Source organism: Aquila chrysaetos, chromosome 11, assembly GCF_900496995.4.
Source record: "Aquila chrysaetos chrysaetos chromosome 11, bAquChr1.4, whole genome shotgun sequence".
Taxonomy (NCBI): Eukaryota; Metazoa; Chordata; class Aves; order Accipitriformes; family Accipitridae; genus Aquila; species Aquila chrysaetos.
The window spans coordinates 19,688,632-19,708,019 of record NC_044014.1 but is presented as its reverse complement, the minus strand read 5'-3'; the positions used below and the strand labels follow the sequence as shown (position 1 = coordinate 19,708,019).

General features: G+C 37.2%; 1 protein-coding gene across 1 annotated transcript in view; it reads right to left on the bottom strand.

Moving 5' to 3' along the window:
* Positions 1 to 218: 218 nt before the first annotated feature.
* The window catches only part of HTR7 (5-hydroxytryptamine receptor 7), a 37,356-nt gene continuing 18,186 nt past the window's right edge, over positions 219 to 19,388 (bottom strand). The window contains 2 exon segments of the mRNA XM_030031224.2: positions 219 to 838; positions 10,312 to 11,058. Of these exon segments, the coding sequence (XP_029887084.1) occupies positions 802 to 838; positions 10,312 to 11,058 (784 nt within the window). The 3' untranslated portion in view covers positions 219 to 801.

Sequence of the window (19,388 nt, the reverse complement as noted above, 5' to 3'; positions counted from 1 at the left end):
GTTAAAATGAGAGAAAATTGTTTCTTATAAATTGGCAGATCACAAAAATTACATTAAAGCAAAGCAATCATATTTGTAAATTAACTGTGATGCAATATCTGTGTGTTCTAATTCTGTCCCTTCTGTCAGTGTAACTGAAGACAGCTTTTTCAAAAGGTTGGGGAGAAAAAAACCGTGTATGTTAACAAGTAAGCAGACATTTACTTAGTACAACAGAATGCTTTTACAAAAATTGGTCTTTTATTGTTGCTTTTCTCGAACCCATTCCAGGTGCGTAGCATCTCTTTAACACAAGCCCTGCAAACAACCACAGAGCCACCACTTGCCTGAAAACCTCTTTTTGTAGTACAACAAAATACATTTGGTATCACTGATGATCCCTGAATATTAATACCAATGTTACAATCCACAAGCATGGTAAACATAAATGAATGCTCTTCTACATTGTTTAATGTGCTGGAAATCTGTACAGTGCTTTATCTCTGAGTTTTAGTTGCATTTGTTTCTCCCCACCCTATGTGCCAAACTCTTATTGCTCAAATGATTTGGCTTTCTCAGGCAGAAAACTATTTTCATTTGTATATAGCAGCACTTTTCTCCATAACAAACAAGATGTGACTACTTCCCATAGAAATGTATTTAATGTAATGTATTGAGCTCATTCAGTATTTTTAGCACATTCCCATCAAAAGATGATAAAGTACATTTCATAAATCTATCCAGTTTTTCAGAAGCCAACTCTTCATTTTTCTTCTTCCAGTTCTGGCTTGGCTTTTTCTAGCTGCTTTGATGTACATTTGGTCATGACTCTTTTTCCCTGGAGAAATCAGAACTTCTCCTGTTTTTAAAAAAGTGGATGAATTAGATGAGAAATCTCCTGGAGCAACTAAAAGTCCTGATCCAGATACCACTGAAATAAATGGAAACATTTCTTAAGAGGCAATTAGATCATGGCTAATGAGATAATTCTCAGAGGTCCTGTAAAAAGGAGGAAGCTAGGGGAAAGCAGAAGATTCTGGTGGGTTTTAAGTCCTTTGTACTCATCACACTTTGGGTTGCTGTGAGAACTGAGGAAGTTCCCAGTCCATTTTACACCATTCGGTGGCAAAAGCCCAAAATTACTTCAGAAAATGTAGCTGGTTTTACTGAGAGCCCCACATCTAGCCCAGCCTTCCAGCCTCTGACAGCAGCACAAGCCTACGCCTGTCACTGCTCATGGAGACCTCATGCGTGCAAGGGAGGGAGAAAGGAGTGAGAGCAATAATGAAGACTTCTCCCTCAAGTTCATAAAATTGTCTCTAGCCAAATAATTACTGTAAAAGCTTTGCACAGAATATACATCTTAGCTGCAATGACATTGTATTTTATCCAAACTGTAGCACCAACACTCTAATTATAATTAGGGCAAATTCCTGTCTCTCTTCTCAGGTTTGGTGAAGGGAAGAACCAATCCTCTACAGTAACCAGGCTGAAATGTTGTAAACAAAACATCTGTGAGATTACAAAACAGGTTTTCAGGCCATCCCAACTCCAGTTCTGCCTGGCTATAGCATGCAGCAAGGTAGTCCTTTGTCTCATTATAGCCTCCCTGTTGAAATCATTGAATTATTCACATCACTAAATGTATCAGGAGGAGGCATTTTTACAGAAAAACCTGCATTCTCACTCATTTCAAATATTTTATTACGTGAAAACACATTTTAGCAGAAATGGATCCAAATTAAAGGAAGGCAGGTAGGTAGGAACTTTTGAGAACTGACCAGGTAATTATATCCAAGTTCAAAACTAGATATAAAGGAAAGCAAGGATTTTTTTAAATGTTATGTTTTAGCTAATTGTAGGTGGTTTTTAAAGCCAGAATAAAATCCTGGACTTTGTATAATTTGCCTTAGGAAGTGTTATTTTCTGTTCGTGTATTGGATTCATTGGAGGAACAATTTTAAAGAAAATATGTGGATAAAAGGCAATTAGTTATTTCATTATTATGGCTAGAAGTTTGCTTTTATATATCTTTGTAATTCCAAACCATTCTGGTGGTGATGATCTTTGTTGTTTTCTGGGATGACGGGGTTGTTTTGGAAAGAGAAGACTAATCTTAAAAAAAATAGTTATTTTATAGCATTAACTTCATCTGTCTAATTGAACATCTGATTATTATTTTTTTTGTAATTGCAAGTTAAGAGTCCTTGGCATGATTTTCACTTGCTCTATTTACTGCTTTGTTTGAAGAGAGAAATATAATACATGGATTTGTCAAAAATACTTACTGTATACAAGCTAAGAAAAACTCTATAAGTATTCTGTAAGGAACAGATAGGCTCTCTGCATGTTCACAATGAAATATCCAAAAGATTTCAAGTTCTCTGTGCTTGTTTGGTTCCCATGTTACTTTTTAATTATTTCTGTTATTTCTTCTCGATCAGGATAAACATTTGGGCTTCTTAATGCCTTTAGCTTGGACAGGCAATAGGTACCTTGAATAGGTCCTTGATAGGACAGCAGTATACAGGTGGTGTACATCCTCCTTACAGCAAGCACAAACTAAGGTAAAATTATTTTACTAGACTGCAAAACCACAGCAACCTGTTCCAGCATTCCTTAGTGAAAGTCTCCATTAATTAAATATGCAGGGAAAACAGTCTCTAAAGTTGTTGGTAAGTAGCTCTTACTCAGTTTGGAAACACATGCCATTAAGGTATTAATTTCTGTATTTCTATGAAACAGCTGTAATATTTTGTCATTGTGCTGTTTAAGTGTTGAGATTACAAAAATATCATTGTTTTTACTTACTGGGTGGGGTAGTTTTGCTTTTGCAACTGTTGTTGGGAAGTAAATGTTCATTTATTTTGCCTAATTTTATCTTTTCCTTGCAACCATCTTTTCCTTGCAAACCAAGTAGATTTGACTGGAGAATCTCTGCTGTTTTATCCACAGACCTGCTGAAATCCTGGTTAGATTAGCCAAAGATGCAAAGTTTTCTGACACATTAGTGACTTGCTCCAGATGCATTCTGGTATATTTTTCCATGCTTTAAAACACAGATTCTCCAGAAGGGCTGAACTAAGTATACTACAGTGGCTTGCTTTCTCTTCTCTTGCAGAAAGTAAAAATGAGTATACTGTAAACACAATTTTCTGGAACAGGCAAGACCACACAGCTACTGAATTAATGAAATATTGTTGGTTTTGACTGAGTAGATAGAAAACTAAAAGCAAAATATTTATTCAGTCTGGTATGTTGGTTTATAAAAGTGCGTTGGTCTCTTCTGGAAATGTTGATACATCAATACGCCTTTTTTTTCTGAAGTAACTTGACTAGTTCTATGTGAAAGATCACAAATGACAATAATTTCAATCAGTAAAGTCACAAAGTTGCAAATCATCAAAACATTATCTCCTACATTAACCATATATTGATATCTTTAAGAAAACACAATATCTCAGTGGGGGTTTTTTTTGCTTGCAGGAGAGAAAAATTAATCTGGGAACCATAAGCATCTTTCAGTTTTCAGTAAGTAAAAGCCATTCTGCCCTATTGGAAACATCGCTATGTGAGAATGAGTTTGGCAATGCAGCAGGGCAGCTGAAAGGGGTGCCAGAATAGAGGGTGTGGAGAATGACAGGCCTATTTAGCAAAATGTTTAGAAAGCGGGTATAGAAAACAGTATTAATTCACTTCAGACTCATGCTGAACCCACTCTTTAGTGGCAGTAACTACTTAAAAGATTAAAATCAGTAACGAGGGATGTAAGTTTCTATTTCTTGCACATTACAAAGATTGCTCTTCTAATGCAATGTTTCTTAGGCTATTTTTTTATTTATTTACTCGAGCCTTCTTAAAAAAAAAAAAAAAAATTCCAGTCCTCACCATTCCTAGCTCCTTACTCTTTGAAATAAGGGGTGAGTGTCTTCTGTTCCAGGATATTAATAATTTTGCACATTAAGACTATTCCCCATGTCTCTGAATTTTCACCCTTCTCTCTCCCTGTGTCTTCCTGAGAAACATTGTTTTAAAAGACAAGAACAGATTCTTAAGCAAACTGTGAACAGGTTTTGATTATACATTGATCTTGCACATTGTCTGAGAGTATTACACTTTGAATAGTTTTTCCTGAAAGATAAGAAAAATAACAGGGAAAGCTAGGTTGATAGCTAGCTGAAAGCAACAGAACAAATGGCATTGCTTCAAAACACCATCCAGTTCTGTACCTGCAGTATCCTGGTCAGCGATCCCAAATCTTACCTCAACAACATTTTTCTAATGCTGCTGTGCTGACCCCAGTGCCGGGAGCAGGGGCTGCCTGGAAATCCATTTTCCTGCCATGAAGTGGGGGGGGACTGCATGGATTCTGTCTGCATTATTTATAGTATTAATTTGATAAATAATTCTCTTCTCTATGTCTCATTGTAGTAGATTTATTTCCCACTGTTTGACATATCTTTCTGCAGGTGGTGCTAGCTAGTAAATCATCTGAACAGAGCATAAAAAACATTGCTTTTCTTTTCATGAAACTGAAGTGTGAAGCAATAGACATATAATAATGACATATTATCATGTATTCACATGTTTTACTACTCCGCTAGACTCTTGCTAAACAGAGGAGTTTGGTAAGTGCCAATACTGTGCTATAGTATTAAACCTACAGGCTGGTAGACTGCGGGAGCTGGGAGAAAATGTTAGGAATAAAGCTTCTACCACAGGTGGTCTCCCTCAAAAAAGCAGTACCGAATGAGCAAGGGGAGTAGAGTCTTCACAATGTATTGATACTACAACAAAACCTTGAGTTTTATTTGAATGAGGAGGAAAAATACAATGGGCAATGCTGTATGTTGTTAGTGCCTGGTTCTACTGCAGATTAACTGCTACTGCAAAATGGGAGAGTGGTTTACAGTAGGCTAGCAGCACATTTACAATGGCAGTTGTCAGCAGGAATGGCAATGAAGAAATACAGTCGTATGTGACACTTGAGAACCTCTGAGCAACAGTTATTGATTTGACTCTGGGTAATTAACTCAATAGAAAGAAACGGGAGGGTGCAAGGTGGGCAAGGAAGGCTGCAAAACTAGCCAAACTAAACCCTTCACAAAACCATTATCTCAAATTCTGCTCCAAGAGTATTGCTTACACTGAGGACAATTGTTCAGTCTAAGTCTATTCATCTAGAGCCCTTACAGTAAGCTGCTTTGCACCCTGCTTATTGAGGAAATATGACATAAATATGGTGCATCCGAGCAGGATGAGACTAGAAGGATGTAAGGGTCTTCCTGGTAAAGTACAGGCTGTACATTGGCTGCTATATTACTGGCATGAGGCATGCTATGGAAAGACTGTTTCAAGTAAAGGAAGCTCATCCAGGAGCCCCTCACCTGGGATCCATTGAGAGCTAGTATTACCTTTATGGATTAATTATAGATAGGGTATTGCTAATAGCATATAAGGAGCCGTGTAAGAGGTTGCTGGGGGGAGGGGGTCACTTTCAGAGCTTTGCTCTTTGGCTTTTACTTTGGCCACAGCTGACATTTATCTTAGGTGAAATGTGTTTGTGATACTGAAAGGTGGGCTCAGGAAAAGATCTCGGACACAGCTGTGACTAAAACTCCTTTTAGGAAACTGCCTCACTCAGTGGCTGCTCTTGAGGACCTTTACATACTCTTTAGAGGTGAACAAAGAGATGTATAAAGAAGGTCTGACTGGCATCTCTCTGTGTTGGTATCTAGGTAATTTTGGCAGCAATTGAAGATCTTGGGCTGCAGCTGAAGGCTGTGGCCAAGTGGCTGCTTGTGCTGGATGAAGAGGTGGTCCAAATGCTGTCAGCAGCTGCACAGCTGCTTCCTGATTTCCTCAGCTCCTAGCACAGACTATGGTAATCACTCTGAAACTGCTGCCTGAGCATTTCCCAGTATCACCTTGTTTATCCCAGTGTTTAGGCATGGTATAGCTGAGCGATCATCCCCCGAGCCAATATAGCCAGCTACCTTTCCCCAGAAACACCAACCAGAAAAGCAAAAAAAGCCCTAACCTAAAAATGCATTGTGGTGACTCCTTCCCTCCCTGAATAAGGAGAGGTAAATTCCCACTTGAGAGCTATAGAGGGAGCAAAAAGGCTGAACAGCCTCATGAGATCCTGGAAAGCAAACACAAGTGCAACATGGGCATGAACTAAGCGCAACTGTTTAAAAAACTTGTCAGTCTAGTAAATGGAAGCAAAATTTGGTTCCATTTTCCTGCCACCAGCACTATCCAGAAATTACATAGTGGCTAGAAACCAATTTCAGAACTAGTGGCTGGCAGAAAGATGGATGGTCTAGGGTGTACAGCAATATGACTACACTTTCTAATTGGAGATACTGCATGTGGGTACTACAGCTAATAGTAAATGCTGCACTGACTTTCCTCAGAAAAATCCAGCTGGGGTAAGATGAGTTCTGCACTATAGTTAATGGGCAATCCTATTCTCTAGGATAGCTTTTTCCACACTTGTTTGTTTTCCAGACTGTGCTGCCCTGTGCATCTAAGGACCAACTCCAACCTTTCCTGTCAAACACTCAAAATTACACAAAGTGACAGCTTCCTTCAGAGAAAACCTGAGATTGTCCAATATTTCAAGTCTTTCACACTCTGTAGCTAACGTGGGACTTCTCACATCTCAGACTGTGACTTAAAAATGAGATGGCTGAAATCTGCCAAACCTCCCAGGAGTGGGGTTACAGGGTTAGCTGTCACTGTTGTCCACATCCTTCTGCGACTACAGAGTGTGGATTTGGACAATATACACTGCTTAAAAAGAAAGATTGGCTTAGATTTCATTGCTTTTACATCTCAAGAGATCTTACCTGAAGTCAAGATTCACTTCATGCTGCTATTAAAAATTTCTTTTTAAAAAAACAGACTTTTGTTAAATCCAGAGCAGTGCTGACCTGCACAGCCCAGCTCCCCTTTAAGCAATGAGGTAGCAACAGTCTTTTCACTGGGATTGTACAAGCATATTTTAGAAACGTTTCCATCTTTAGCCTCAAAATCTTGGATATGTACCCTTGTTGCCTCTACATTTTTGCATGTTTTCCCAAAAGTAACTACCCAATCACAAGCCTGAACCTTAGAATGGCTTCCATGTCTTGCTTCTGATGTCTCACCTTTCTCTTTCTCTGTCTTCACTCAGTTAGTGTTATGCTGGCGTCCCTGTGCTCTGGCTTGTTCTGGGAGTTTTTTATTACCCTTTTTTTTTTTCACAACCCCATCTATCTGATTCTATCCTAGAAACATGTGGAGGGACACACAGACCAAGAGTGCAATCTCTTCTAGGGTTTGGTACTAGCACATACCAGGCTGCACATGTGATGATGCAGACTTCTCATTCACCCATTCATGTGTTACCCCTTTGTCAGACGAGTGGTGAATTATCTAATTAAAAAAAAAATACTACTGCTGCGTATTAGGTATTTTGATGCAGTTCTATTTATTTATCTTTTTTTAAAAGTAAAAACTCCTATTCTTGAACCCAAGCAATTGTTTCCTTGTGTTCCTTATCTAAACCTCTTTCAGTTAGAATTCTGTCTGTGAAAACTTTCTCCTCTTGTCAGTGCTGTGCAACCCATGTCCTTGGGTAATGGGACATTCTTCTAATCTTCTCAACTTCTTTACTTTTTCCCTCAAATACAGCTCCATCTAACAACAGCTTCCATTTTCCACATGGCTCTGTTTTGTTTTGGCTGTATGAAGAAACTTGGGTTTTTCTTTTCTTTTTCTTTTCTTTTCTTTCCAAACATATCCAGATATGAAAGGTGGCTGTTTATCTCCAAAAACTTCAAGGATTGACACACAGCCCATAACAACTCATTTTTTTCCTGGGCTCTCATTACCTGAAACAGATGGCAGAGGAGAGGTGGAGTCCTGCAGGATGCTTTCCCTGAGGAAAGCAATTGCCTTTAGTGACAGTTGGGCAAATGTCAATTTCTGACTTGTAAGACATATATCTCTTTTGAAAAAAAAAAAAAAAATCTTATTTGGAGGAAACACAACTTCTCAGGCTTTCCTGCAGAATAAAGATGGCTGAAACTTCTGCCCAGAATTCTGAAATCAGCTTCAGAGTTTTATAATCCCACTTGGAATCTTCACAGAGACATTTATTTGTATATTCTCCTATATATCCTCATATAGGGAAAAAATTTACAGAAGGCCTGTGAAAACTCCTGTTATGCTAGGAACTCAAAAATTGCAATTCTGATAGCTAACAAAGTCAGAAACATCATTAATTTCATGTCAAATATGGAAAATACGCTTGAATTAACATGAGCTCTACTCCATAATACAGAGCTTGTGGATATTCTGGGCCAAAATCTCTTCTTGTCCTTCTGCCCATAATACGTCTGGAATGTTTAAAATACATTGGGCTGTTCCAAATCAAATTGAAACTTCTTTAGAAAACTTTTTTGAAGCTGGGATATAGCCTACCTCTTACTATTACAAAACCATGATCCTTCTCTTAAAATGAGGCCAAAATATACTTCCTAGTGTATAAATCCATCTAAAATGGCTTAAGCTTCTTTCAGTACACACAGCTCAGCACATCGATCCAGGCCTTGTGTATCTGCCACTTAGAAGCTCAAGTGTTTGCAGTGATGTCTGTATGCTTTGAACAAGGGATCTGGCACAAACTTCTCACTACTTAGTCCAAATTAACATCACTGAATTCATTTAAGTCATTTTGGCTTCATACTTGAGAAAACGGGGACAGATGTTAGCCTGAACTGTCACTTGCTGCTGAGGCAATTTGATGATGAACATGTTGTCTCCTCATCGATGTCTCAATATCTGAAAAAGTAGATCGAGCTCTGAAACAGTCTTTGTTCATTAATGTACCCTGTGCTTCATCCAGACCATGGCGTGCAGTGCAAACTCGGTCCAGAAAATGCATCTTGTTCTTATGAGTTAAGTTTATTATTATTTTAGGTTATTATAGTAATATATTACACAATCAGTGCATTTTATATTAATACATTACTACTAATATATTAATATAATCAATGCATTTATTAAAATTTAAATACAAATATTGTTATAATATTTGACCCTGCTCCAGTGAGAGAAGAGCTTTGTTACCAAAGTCAGGAGAAGTAGAATCACGTATTTGGATGAGGTACAGTGATGAAGGAAACAACTAGAACTAGAAACAGTAAATTATCTTGATTCTTACACAAGGCAAAGCTTTAAATCATTTTAAGCAGAAGTGATGACCAAAATCAGTTTGTAAGGATGAAGTCTAGATGTCTCTGAGAGTCATAATCTCTTACGTTTATTTTTTCCTTACTGACTTCAGAAAGGAAAGAAATCCCAAGAAGCTAGAAGAGCTTTCAATTAGACAATAAATTAATTACTGAAGTGGAACAAGACTAGCCATACATCAACAGAAACAACTTGAGCACAGGCAGGGCCTCCATTTAGATTAGGGAAGGGCTCAACTGACAAAGCCAAGAGAATTAAAGAAAGAAAAGTTGGACAAAGACCACACAGCTCCTGAAATAAACTGTAATCAGACATATTTGTTATGTTAGAAATATAGGACAAGATCTTTACCTGGTGTAATCAGTATAGCAGCACTGCAGCTAACTGTGCTGCATGACTGTATGCAGCAGTAGACGTTGGTCCATGTGACTTTACTCAAACTCTTATATTCACATTGGAAGTGTAACGTTTTCTTTCAGTGCCCTAGTTGTTGTGCAAAGGCAACATTAAATTTCACAAAGTAGTTTATTTCCAGGCAATCCAGTAAATTAACATTTAATGGACCTATGTTTTTTATAATATTGAGTATTTCTAAGCAATATAACTTCTTTGATCCAGTTTCTTCTTAAATGGTTTATTTTCATAATAACAAAGTGGAAAGCAACGAATTATACCAAACTTTTCACCATTCTCAGGTCTTTATTACAGAAAAAAATCTCTAGGATACAAGATGCATCCAACATTCAGACCTACTAAAAGTTGTTTGGGGCCAAGGGCCAAACAAATGGTTTAGGCCAACTTTACTCTTTCCTCACTAGCAACTCAAACATCCCGCACCACCTTTTATCCTCCCCCTTTCCAGTATTCCTCTTACACCCAAATTCTTTAGATGGTAGTCTTGTTTCTCCAGGCTTGCTAGGACTGGTGGGCTGTACAAGAATTAGCCTTGCTACCTCCCAGTTTCTTGATGACTGTGTTAACAGTGCTCAAGACGCCTGGTTCTTCCCATAACTCCTCTTTCAAATCTGTGGGGAAAAAACTGATGTGATAAAACAATAAATTATCATAGTATAGGATGAGTGACCTTACAGAACAAATTCCGGCTTTTCTGCAAGCTTCAGAGCCTCATGCATCCCTGCAGCTGATAGTTTCCGGTTGATGTTCCTATATCTGCATTGCAGGAGGTTGCGATAAGTTGTCCTCAGGTCCCGATTGAAGAAGGCATATATAAAAGGGTTAATGAGAGAGTTTGCATAACCCAACCATAGAAATGTTCTCTCAACCCACAGTGGGATACAGCTGCATGCTGTACCACAGATGAAGGGCCTGGCAGTTGAGAGGAGGAAGAAGGGCAGCCAGCAGACAGTGAAAGCCCCAACAATAATCCCAAGCGTAGTGGCAGCTTTCTGTTCTCTTTTAAAGATGGAAATGTTTTTCTTGTCATGCTTTAGGAGCCGTGAAAAATTAGTACATTCTTCAGATTCCTTGTGCAGTTTTACAATTCCGTTCATAGAAATCCCTTCTATTTCTTCCAGCCGGGGAAAACCAGCAAACTTGTGTTTAGCAGCACTCCTCCTGGCAGCTTTGTAAATCTGATAGTACATGAAAAGCATCACTGACATTGGAATATAAAATGCAACTGCTGTGGAGTAAATAGTGTAGCCGAAGTCCTGACTGATCAAACAAACTTTTTCATCATTTACATTTTGGGCCCAACCGAAGAGCGGGGGTATAGTGATAGAGGCAGATAAGAGCCATACACACAGGATCATTTTGGCCATACACTTCCCATTCTGCCTTACAGGGTACGTAAGAGGTCTCGTTATTCCCAGGTACCTAGAATGATAATGTAGAGTTACTATATAATGCAGCGGTTAACTGATAAAAGTTATTTCATGTAGTCTGCCCTAAAGCAAAACATCTTTGGCTAAGGTTTCTATTTTACGTTTTTCAATCCTCTCTTTGCATTTATTTCAAACTTGTAAATTCATGTGTCTTTCATGTTAAAATTTATAGTGCTGATATTCTGTATAAAAGTTCTTTTATTCTAGAAGGAAATCTCCCATTAGCCATAATAGAGTGTGATTTTAATTAATTTGTACAATCTTCATGCAGATAACTTATTTTTTTGCTTTTAAGGAAATTCTGAAGCCTAAATTTTATTTGTCTAACTTATGAAATCTTGGAGTATAGATGAATGCTTACTCCACAAAGCCTACCACTTTTTCTATTGAGTGCATGGTTAAGTTAAAACAAGCATGCATTCATTTTCATTCTTCTTCCATGTTCAGCAGTTATGAAGATCCCTGCCACTAAACTGAGATGATGAGTTGTCTTTCTTACCTTCATGTTTTGGATGGGAACAACAAACTGCAAACTTATGCCAAGAGTAGATTATTTCAATACTACAATAATTCTTTTCATCATTATTTAATTAGAAAGAAATTATATTTATTCAATGCCCAAACTTTTACTGAAGAAAATAACAATCTATCACAGTGTCAGTTCAAGAAGACCGGGGGGGAAAAACATAGTTTTACCAGAAGCTAAGTTTAGGGTGATAAATTTTAAACAGACAAGAAAAGTGTTTATAATGTGTCAAGCTTTCATTAAAAAAAAAAAAAAAAAAAGTCTGTTGACAACTTCTACATTTCCCATGTTGTCATAGCATAAATGATGTATTTTTTTTCTAATTAAAAAAAAATATCACTGTGGCCCTATATAGCTGGACAGCAATATCCTAAGTTTGTGTTTACTCTCAATTACAGAAAAATTATTTCCTCTTTAGCTACAGGAAGTTTCTCTTAGAAGGAATTAGATGCTTTTTTTTTTACATCTAACATTTTCACTTTGAAATTTGGGTTCTGCTCAACTGGAACTTACCTATAAGTCACTGTTAACTTCTCAAATTGTTCTTTTTTCCTCCCCCCAAAAGAAAGAATTTTGAGAAAAATCAGTGTGATTCACTTTGTTACTCGTAAAAGAAATGGTTTCAAATGAGGTTTCAGAAAAACATTATGGTTTAAAGAGGTACCAGCGTTTAGTTACACAGTGAAGGTTTTGGAGGGTTACAAACAAGAAATATAATAACATGATTAAAAATATTTTGGGGGAGCATTTTTTTCTCTCTCTATTCACCTAGCAAATCAAATATGAGTATTTGCCTGGCTCTGCAGAATGCTGCATTGTTGATTTTACTGCAATGCAGTAAATTATGGCCAGTGCTGCTGCTTTATACAAGCACCCAGGTATGCTACAGTTCTGGAAGTAAAAAGAAGCACCATTTCATGATCTGTTCTGATGTGTAGCAACAACCCCTCTCAACAATGCCGTTGATTTTATATTACTGCTATGGCAAGTGTTACACAAAGGACAGAACTGGTTTATTGTGCCCTATTCTCTACAGCATGCAGAAGTGAATTACAGCAGGCCAGTATTTTGCCAGTGAAGCTGTGCCTGGTGGGCCCATGAGCTAAGAACTGTTATTAAAATTGTCTGGGATTAGAGCAGTGCAATACATGGACCATGCTATTAAAAAAAGGCTGTTTCTTGTGCCCCTCACCATCATCATTAAACTATAGTCACCAGACCAGCTCCAGCGACCATGGGCATACTGTAGAGTCCATGGAGATTTCTGCTTTAAAGCATCATGGCTGAAACTGTGCTCCCAAGGAGCTGAGAGATTTTGGAGGCACTCCATGATGTAGAAGAGCAGGGTTAATGCAGTGAAGTTTCAAGAGTTTAACTACCTAAGGGATACATTGTACTGCTTTAAGTAACATAACTGCAGCAAGGGTAAGTTATTACCTGCAGCCCTTCTGGGACAAGAGTGGCACACCCTTAAAATTTGTCTGAATAGTATAATTTAGCTACAAAACAGTTAAACACACCCTTTGTGCAGAAAGATGACTTGTTGTTTTAAAAAAATCTTTTAAAAGTTGGTCCACCTTCCTGAAGTATGTATTCTTCTAGCTACGACCCAATTGGTCATTAAAAATAACACACTTATGAGGTGAGCTTTATTATGTAGCTAAAAAAGTTAAATGGGATTTCTGTAAAAATCAGATCTGTTGGTTGCATGCTCTGAATGCCTATTCTGATGTGTTCTCATGCATCAGAATATAACAAAAAGAATTCATGAAAGCAGAAGTACACTGAAAAGAATTTAAATTCATTAGTTTTGCCCTAGCACCACTTTTTTGTAAGTTATCTGAGCTTCAAAAATGCTATTTGAAATTAAAATACATTAATTAACATAAAAATACACCAGCATCTTTTCTGCCTTATCCATTTTGCTAAACGTAGTATGATAGGGAAAAGAAGTCAGCAGGTATAAATGAAGGAACATTATCTTTTTATCTCTATATATGAAATCCATTACCCTTGAAAACTTACTTGCAACTTCAAAATAATGTAAATCACTACTGTTGTCTAATACACTAGAGAGTGTCCAAGACTTAATAGATTCATGAACTTCAAAAGTATTGTGTCAAGTTCATTGCAAAAATATGCTTTGTAATGCTTAACCTTTAATTACTATCTTCCAAAAAAAAAAAAAAAAAGACTAAAGGTAAATCAGCTGAACTTCACATGTCATTCAAAAATACGTAACACCTTGAGGCCTGACTGTTGGGAAAGAATGAAGTCAAATTCCCTAAAAAGCCCATTTCATGTGTCTCAGCTATCCCTCACAAGAAAGAAGTGTCTCAGACTTGTTATTCTGAGATTTGTTTCCTTTCCGTGCCACAGATGTTCATTTTGACCTTGGTGGGGAAGAAACTGTGCCTCAGTTCTCACTTATAAAAGAAGGGCAACACTATTTCCTATTCTTCCTCCTCTGAGTTTCTTGACTACATGCTTCTGCCAGACAGGTCATCTATCCATATTACACCCAGCACAGTGAGGACTATATTTAGGTTACTCCCCAAAAGCACAGTATTGCAGATGCACAGCCCTTATTTCTTATAAACAGGTCATGGCATTTCTTATTCAGTGTTGCCTGATGCTGTATGTGGAACATCAAAGTGCAGGAGCAAACGACTGTCAGGCAACGTTATGAGAAGCACGACGCAAACTCCAGTCATGGTCCTGCTGCCATTCCAAGAGGAAAGGCTGCTGGGTGAGTGGACAAGAATGAGAAGGGAAAACCTGGCACTAGTATCTATACAACAACAACAGAAAAAAAGATGATGGGAACTTTTTTTATACTATATCACTGAAATCTGGAAAACAGGTCCTTGCTTGAAGAACTCAAAATAAGAGCAGACAACAGAGACCAAAAACGAGGCAAATGGCGAGGGACGAAGTAAATTTCTTTTAAAATGGATGTGTGTAAACATGCAAACATGTCCCCATTACGGGTTGGTTTCTTACGATTTCTTCAGTGTCTCCTCTTCCATGTGGGAGGACCAAAAATTGAATCCTATGCCGCAGTCCCATTCAGGTGTGAGGCGCGCGCAGGGTGCTCAGCTCCAGGGAGGAAAAATTATCCTTTGCTGACCGATTTCTGGAGCTCTGTTCAAACGTGGGTGGGGGGTAAAGAGCTCGCTCCTTCTTGGGGTGCTGTCGTCAGCTATCATACGCAATTGCCGTTTGCCACTTTCACCCAATGACCACCAACAATGGAAAAGGTAAATTAATAAGTCCTTTCATTCCTTTTGCTTAATAAAAATCTGGCTCCCTGTGATCCAGTATTCTTCCCCAGCACCTCTAAATTGTTACCATTTAATGACAGGCAACTGTTATAGACAATTTAATGTAAAACCATTATAACTATATAGGACTGCTCCTGGGATCATTCAGTTTGTGGGTTTTTTTTCATTCTGGCTTTTTTGATACTGATGCATTACAACGACCACAGAGAATAGTTTTTATTCTATAGGGCTAAAAAAAGTCTCCTTTGTCACTTGAACTGTAGATCACACAGGCATTTCTTATTACAGTGTGCTCGATATATTAAATGTTACAGCAAGCGTTGAGATGTAACGCACATGGAAAGTAGAATGGTATATGGCAGAGGAAAAACAGGCATCCACAGACCCTGGTGTCTGTTTCTGGCACATCATTTTATCTCTCTGCGATGCTTTGTATTCCCTCTTCCCATTCATGTTTGCCTTAGCTATTTTCTTGTTGTGATGGCTGTCATATGTTACTGCTTGCACAGTGATTATCAAACTGGAAACTGGACTGTCACTGTGTCCCACTAGATGTTACTATATTTAAAAATATGAAAGGTTTGATATGTTTTTTTTTCTTGTAAATATATTTATTTCATACTCTAATCTGGGAAGTTGTGAAGAGTAGTTTTCTTTATCTGCACTACCGTGAAGCGAGTTCATATAGCCATCTACTTAGCATCTACTAGAAGAACTTTTCAGGAAGATATTTCTCATCAACTTCACATGAATAACTCTCCATTTGTAGCTGAATTGATTAGTAATTCTATAAATGTAGAAGAAGATAACAATTTTTCTCCTAAGAAAAAAAAAAATCAGCGATACCAGGCATGGTAGTATTTCAGGTTAACCAGGCACGACTTTTTTTTTGTGGTGTGAACCTGACTTTTTTTCAGTAGCAGAAAAGTTCATTTCCTTTTCTTTGTGTTTTTTTTCCTGAGGAAGCTGAACATAGCTGTAATTCTTAAGCTGTAAAAATAGCGAATTGTTCATAGCTACATTGGAAACTTTGAGATGGGCCTAGTCCTCACACCTTTTGAAATATCCAGAAAGCAAACTGAGATTTAACAGCTACATCAACTTCAACAACAGAAAGAAAATAGTAATAGCAAGGTCCAATTTGGGATCCTGTGTCTAAAATCTTTCTTTATTACCTCTGTTATATGGTTAAAAGATAAAGAAAAAAAGTAAAAGGACTTGCTTCTCACTGTGAGCAAAGTCACAGAGTAATAGAAAGCCTAACAGCTAAAAGCATTAAAACTGTTTTGAAGCCTCCTGCTCAACCCAATAACAAATTTAGGCAGATAGAATTCCATTCTAATTAGTCCACATTTCTTTCTCAGAATTCACTGACCTGATCTAACAGACTATTATTCCAAAATCAGATTAGCATCTTTCACTGTCTGACTTTGTTTTTACGAAGAAGATTGGATTACTAGGGAATAGAACTAGAAACATTGCACTGGAAATGATATAGATGTGAAGTATAGCTATTTCTACCAGGAGTCTCAACATATTGCTCTGTTACCACTTACAATTTGGCTAGGAGTTGTGCTTAATCTGAGGTTCTTTCAGTTCTTCCTATTATTGTATTTTAAGAGCATCATAAAACTGTTTTATTTCAAAGACACAAAAATGCTTACTTCTTTGCTTTTGTGCTCTTTTTCTACAGCAGCTTTCCAGCTTTGATACATATCTCCTTGTATTAGTTTCTTTGCCAACCCACGGCTATAGAATCCTGTCTAATGATTCACCTGCAATAATAACTTATTCTGAAGAATGATGCTAATCTACTGATCTTCCTTCAGTGGCTGTGATTCTCTCATGACCTTTCATAATTTTTCTGTTTAATTCAGTGCAACATTAAGAGATGCTTCACAAGAATAGGAGCATGTTGCCATTCCTAAAAGCTATCCAGCGCTCAGAAATATTCTCCCTAGTATAGTGATCAATCTAGATTTTTTTTTTCTTATACTTTGATGCGTTAAACAGCAAATTAAATGTAGCATGTTGAAACAGTGATCAAATGTATTATTTCTGTTATGGCTATGTCAAACCGCTTAACAGAAATTGTTCTCTTCTTTTCAAAGATACTGTGTTTACACTAAGCAAGAGATGCTCTGTCCCACAGACCTGCTTTTAAATAGAGTAAGGTATACAAACTGATCAGGGAAATACTATTCCCATCGCATATTTCAGTAACTGAGATGGAAGGAAAGGGATAGAAACATAAAAAAATTAAGTGCTGAGACATGAGCATTATAGCGCACAACTACGGTGTTATAGTGTGAAAAGTTACCTTGTTAATTATTGTATGACAGTATTGATACCTGCATTTCTGCAATACAGACTGGCCTCATAATCACATCATGATAACTGCCAGTTTATTGTCTGGGAAAAGGAGGATATTTCAGAGACAGTAAAATACTTTTCTCCTTCCCAGAAGTGAACAAAGTTACTGATTTCATTGCATATATGACAGCTTTCAGAATATGAATTAGATCACTTTAAAACCTAAACATTAAATATTGTGCAATGTTAGAGTGAGACAGCAGAACTAACAAAATCAAACTATTACTCAGTGGAGAAAAGAAGACTTTTTTCAACTAGTTCTGTGCTCTATCTAGTTAAGCTTTGCATCTTTTCTATGTAGTGAATTAGTATATAGTTTATAAAAAGTCTTAACACAGTGGCCAGCTTCCACATCTTAATTACATTTGCTAGAAGTGGTTAAAGCTTCATCCTTTTCAGTTGATGGTGAATGCAGTAATGTGAAAGATCTTAAAAGTGTGTTTTGGTATCTATTGTTTTAGATGCTTATGCTTCATGTTTCATACAATTTCAACGTTATTCTTATTATTGAAACAGTGATACTTTAATTTTGATACTTGGAAGAATAAGAATGAAATATTTGTTCTGCTTTCAGCAAGGTTAACACTTTCCATTATCCCCCTTCTTGCTCTCAATTAAATGTAATTCCTTAAATTCTTTTTACAAGAGGAAGACATTCATTCCCACTGTTACAGTGGCTACATATTGAACACACTACTATACCTCTGTTGTACATAGTAAATGTTCTGATTTGATTTTTCTTTTTCTCAGAAATCATTGTAGGGGTTTATTTTTGATGGAACTCAAGAAGTGTAGGCTTTTCTGGCAGTGGGGGAGGATTAAGTCAATCAAAATTAAATATCTGTTCATTCTAAAGGAATGTAATTTGCATAGTAGAAGATTATGCTCTCCTCTCTTACATTTCTTTCAGTTTCTCTGTAGTTGCATGGATATTCTGCCTCTCATATTGCATAACTCTAGAGCTTCATATTTTTCTTATTTATTTTAGCTCATTTTTCATTCTTGTATTTAGCTTATTCTATTTTTACTTCACTTTCTTGCCCTGCCTTATTTCTATTTCTCTCTTAGCTCTGTATTTTTCTCTCTTGTTTTTTGCCTACTGATCTAAGACATCCATCCCATAGATGGGGGGATGTATTCTGCTCTCATTCTAAGAAATACATAACAACTGTTTTGCCAGAAAGAGGTGTGCAATGTCTTTCCATTCAACTTCTATTACGTTAGTCATAATTTCTGAAACCATAGTCCTCTTTCCTTTCAGACCTTGGCAAATTTCTTTTACCTGTCCTCACCCTTTGTCTTTCATTTTACCCCTGCATGACTGTCAAATTATTTGTCACTGGACACCGCCTTGTTCTTAGCTTCCTGACAAAACAGTTTGGTAGCCTTTAGTATTCCACTGCAAATAATAAGTTTTTTAGAAGAAACATGCAGTTGCTGATGTTTATCTTGCGACACTGCCTGAATGTTAGATAATATGTATTTCCTAGCCAACATTTTGTAATTATACAAATAAATATTTTATATTATAGACTAAACACTCTCATTAACTGCCTTTGAAGAAAACAGTACCTGTATATTTTCCTTTCTTCTATCTTCACCAGTGACGTAAAGGTAGGACACATAAGAAGGGAAATGGATTTCAGCCCATTCCATCCTTCACCAGCCTCCTAGAATCTAAATGCATTTGAAAACTGAAAAGGTTTTGGCAAAAAAATATTTAGAATTAAGTTGCACACTGTAATGGAAGACTTCCTATTTTTAAATTTTTTCAAAATGTCTGAACTCCATCTTTGTGGGTTTTGTCATCTCTGGTTTCCTGTATATAAGTGTAGTTTGCTTACAGAGTGCAATAGGATCAATTATATACAGAGCTCGAAAGTGCTTCTCACCCCACTTCTTGATAGATATTCTGTAACACTTCAAAAGCTCTCTAAATCTGGGCAAGTCACACATAGGAAGAATCCATTTTTCTTTACACTGTTCAACAATGTGCAAGGCTGAGGGAAAATAAAAAATAATTTCATGCTTTTCTAAAAGAAAAGGTGTAACTGTGTCAGGGGACACACTACCCACTTCTGCCCTTTCACCCCTCCATAGATTTGCAAGTTCCCTTTATTTAACATGGATCTAATTTTT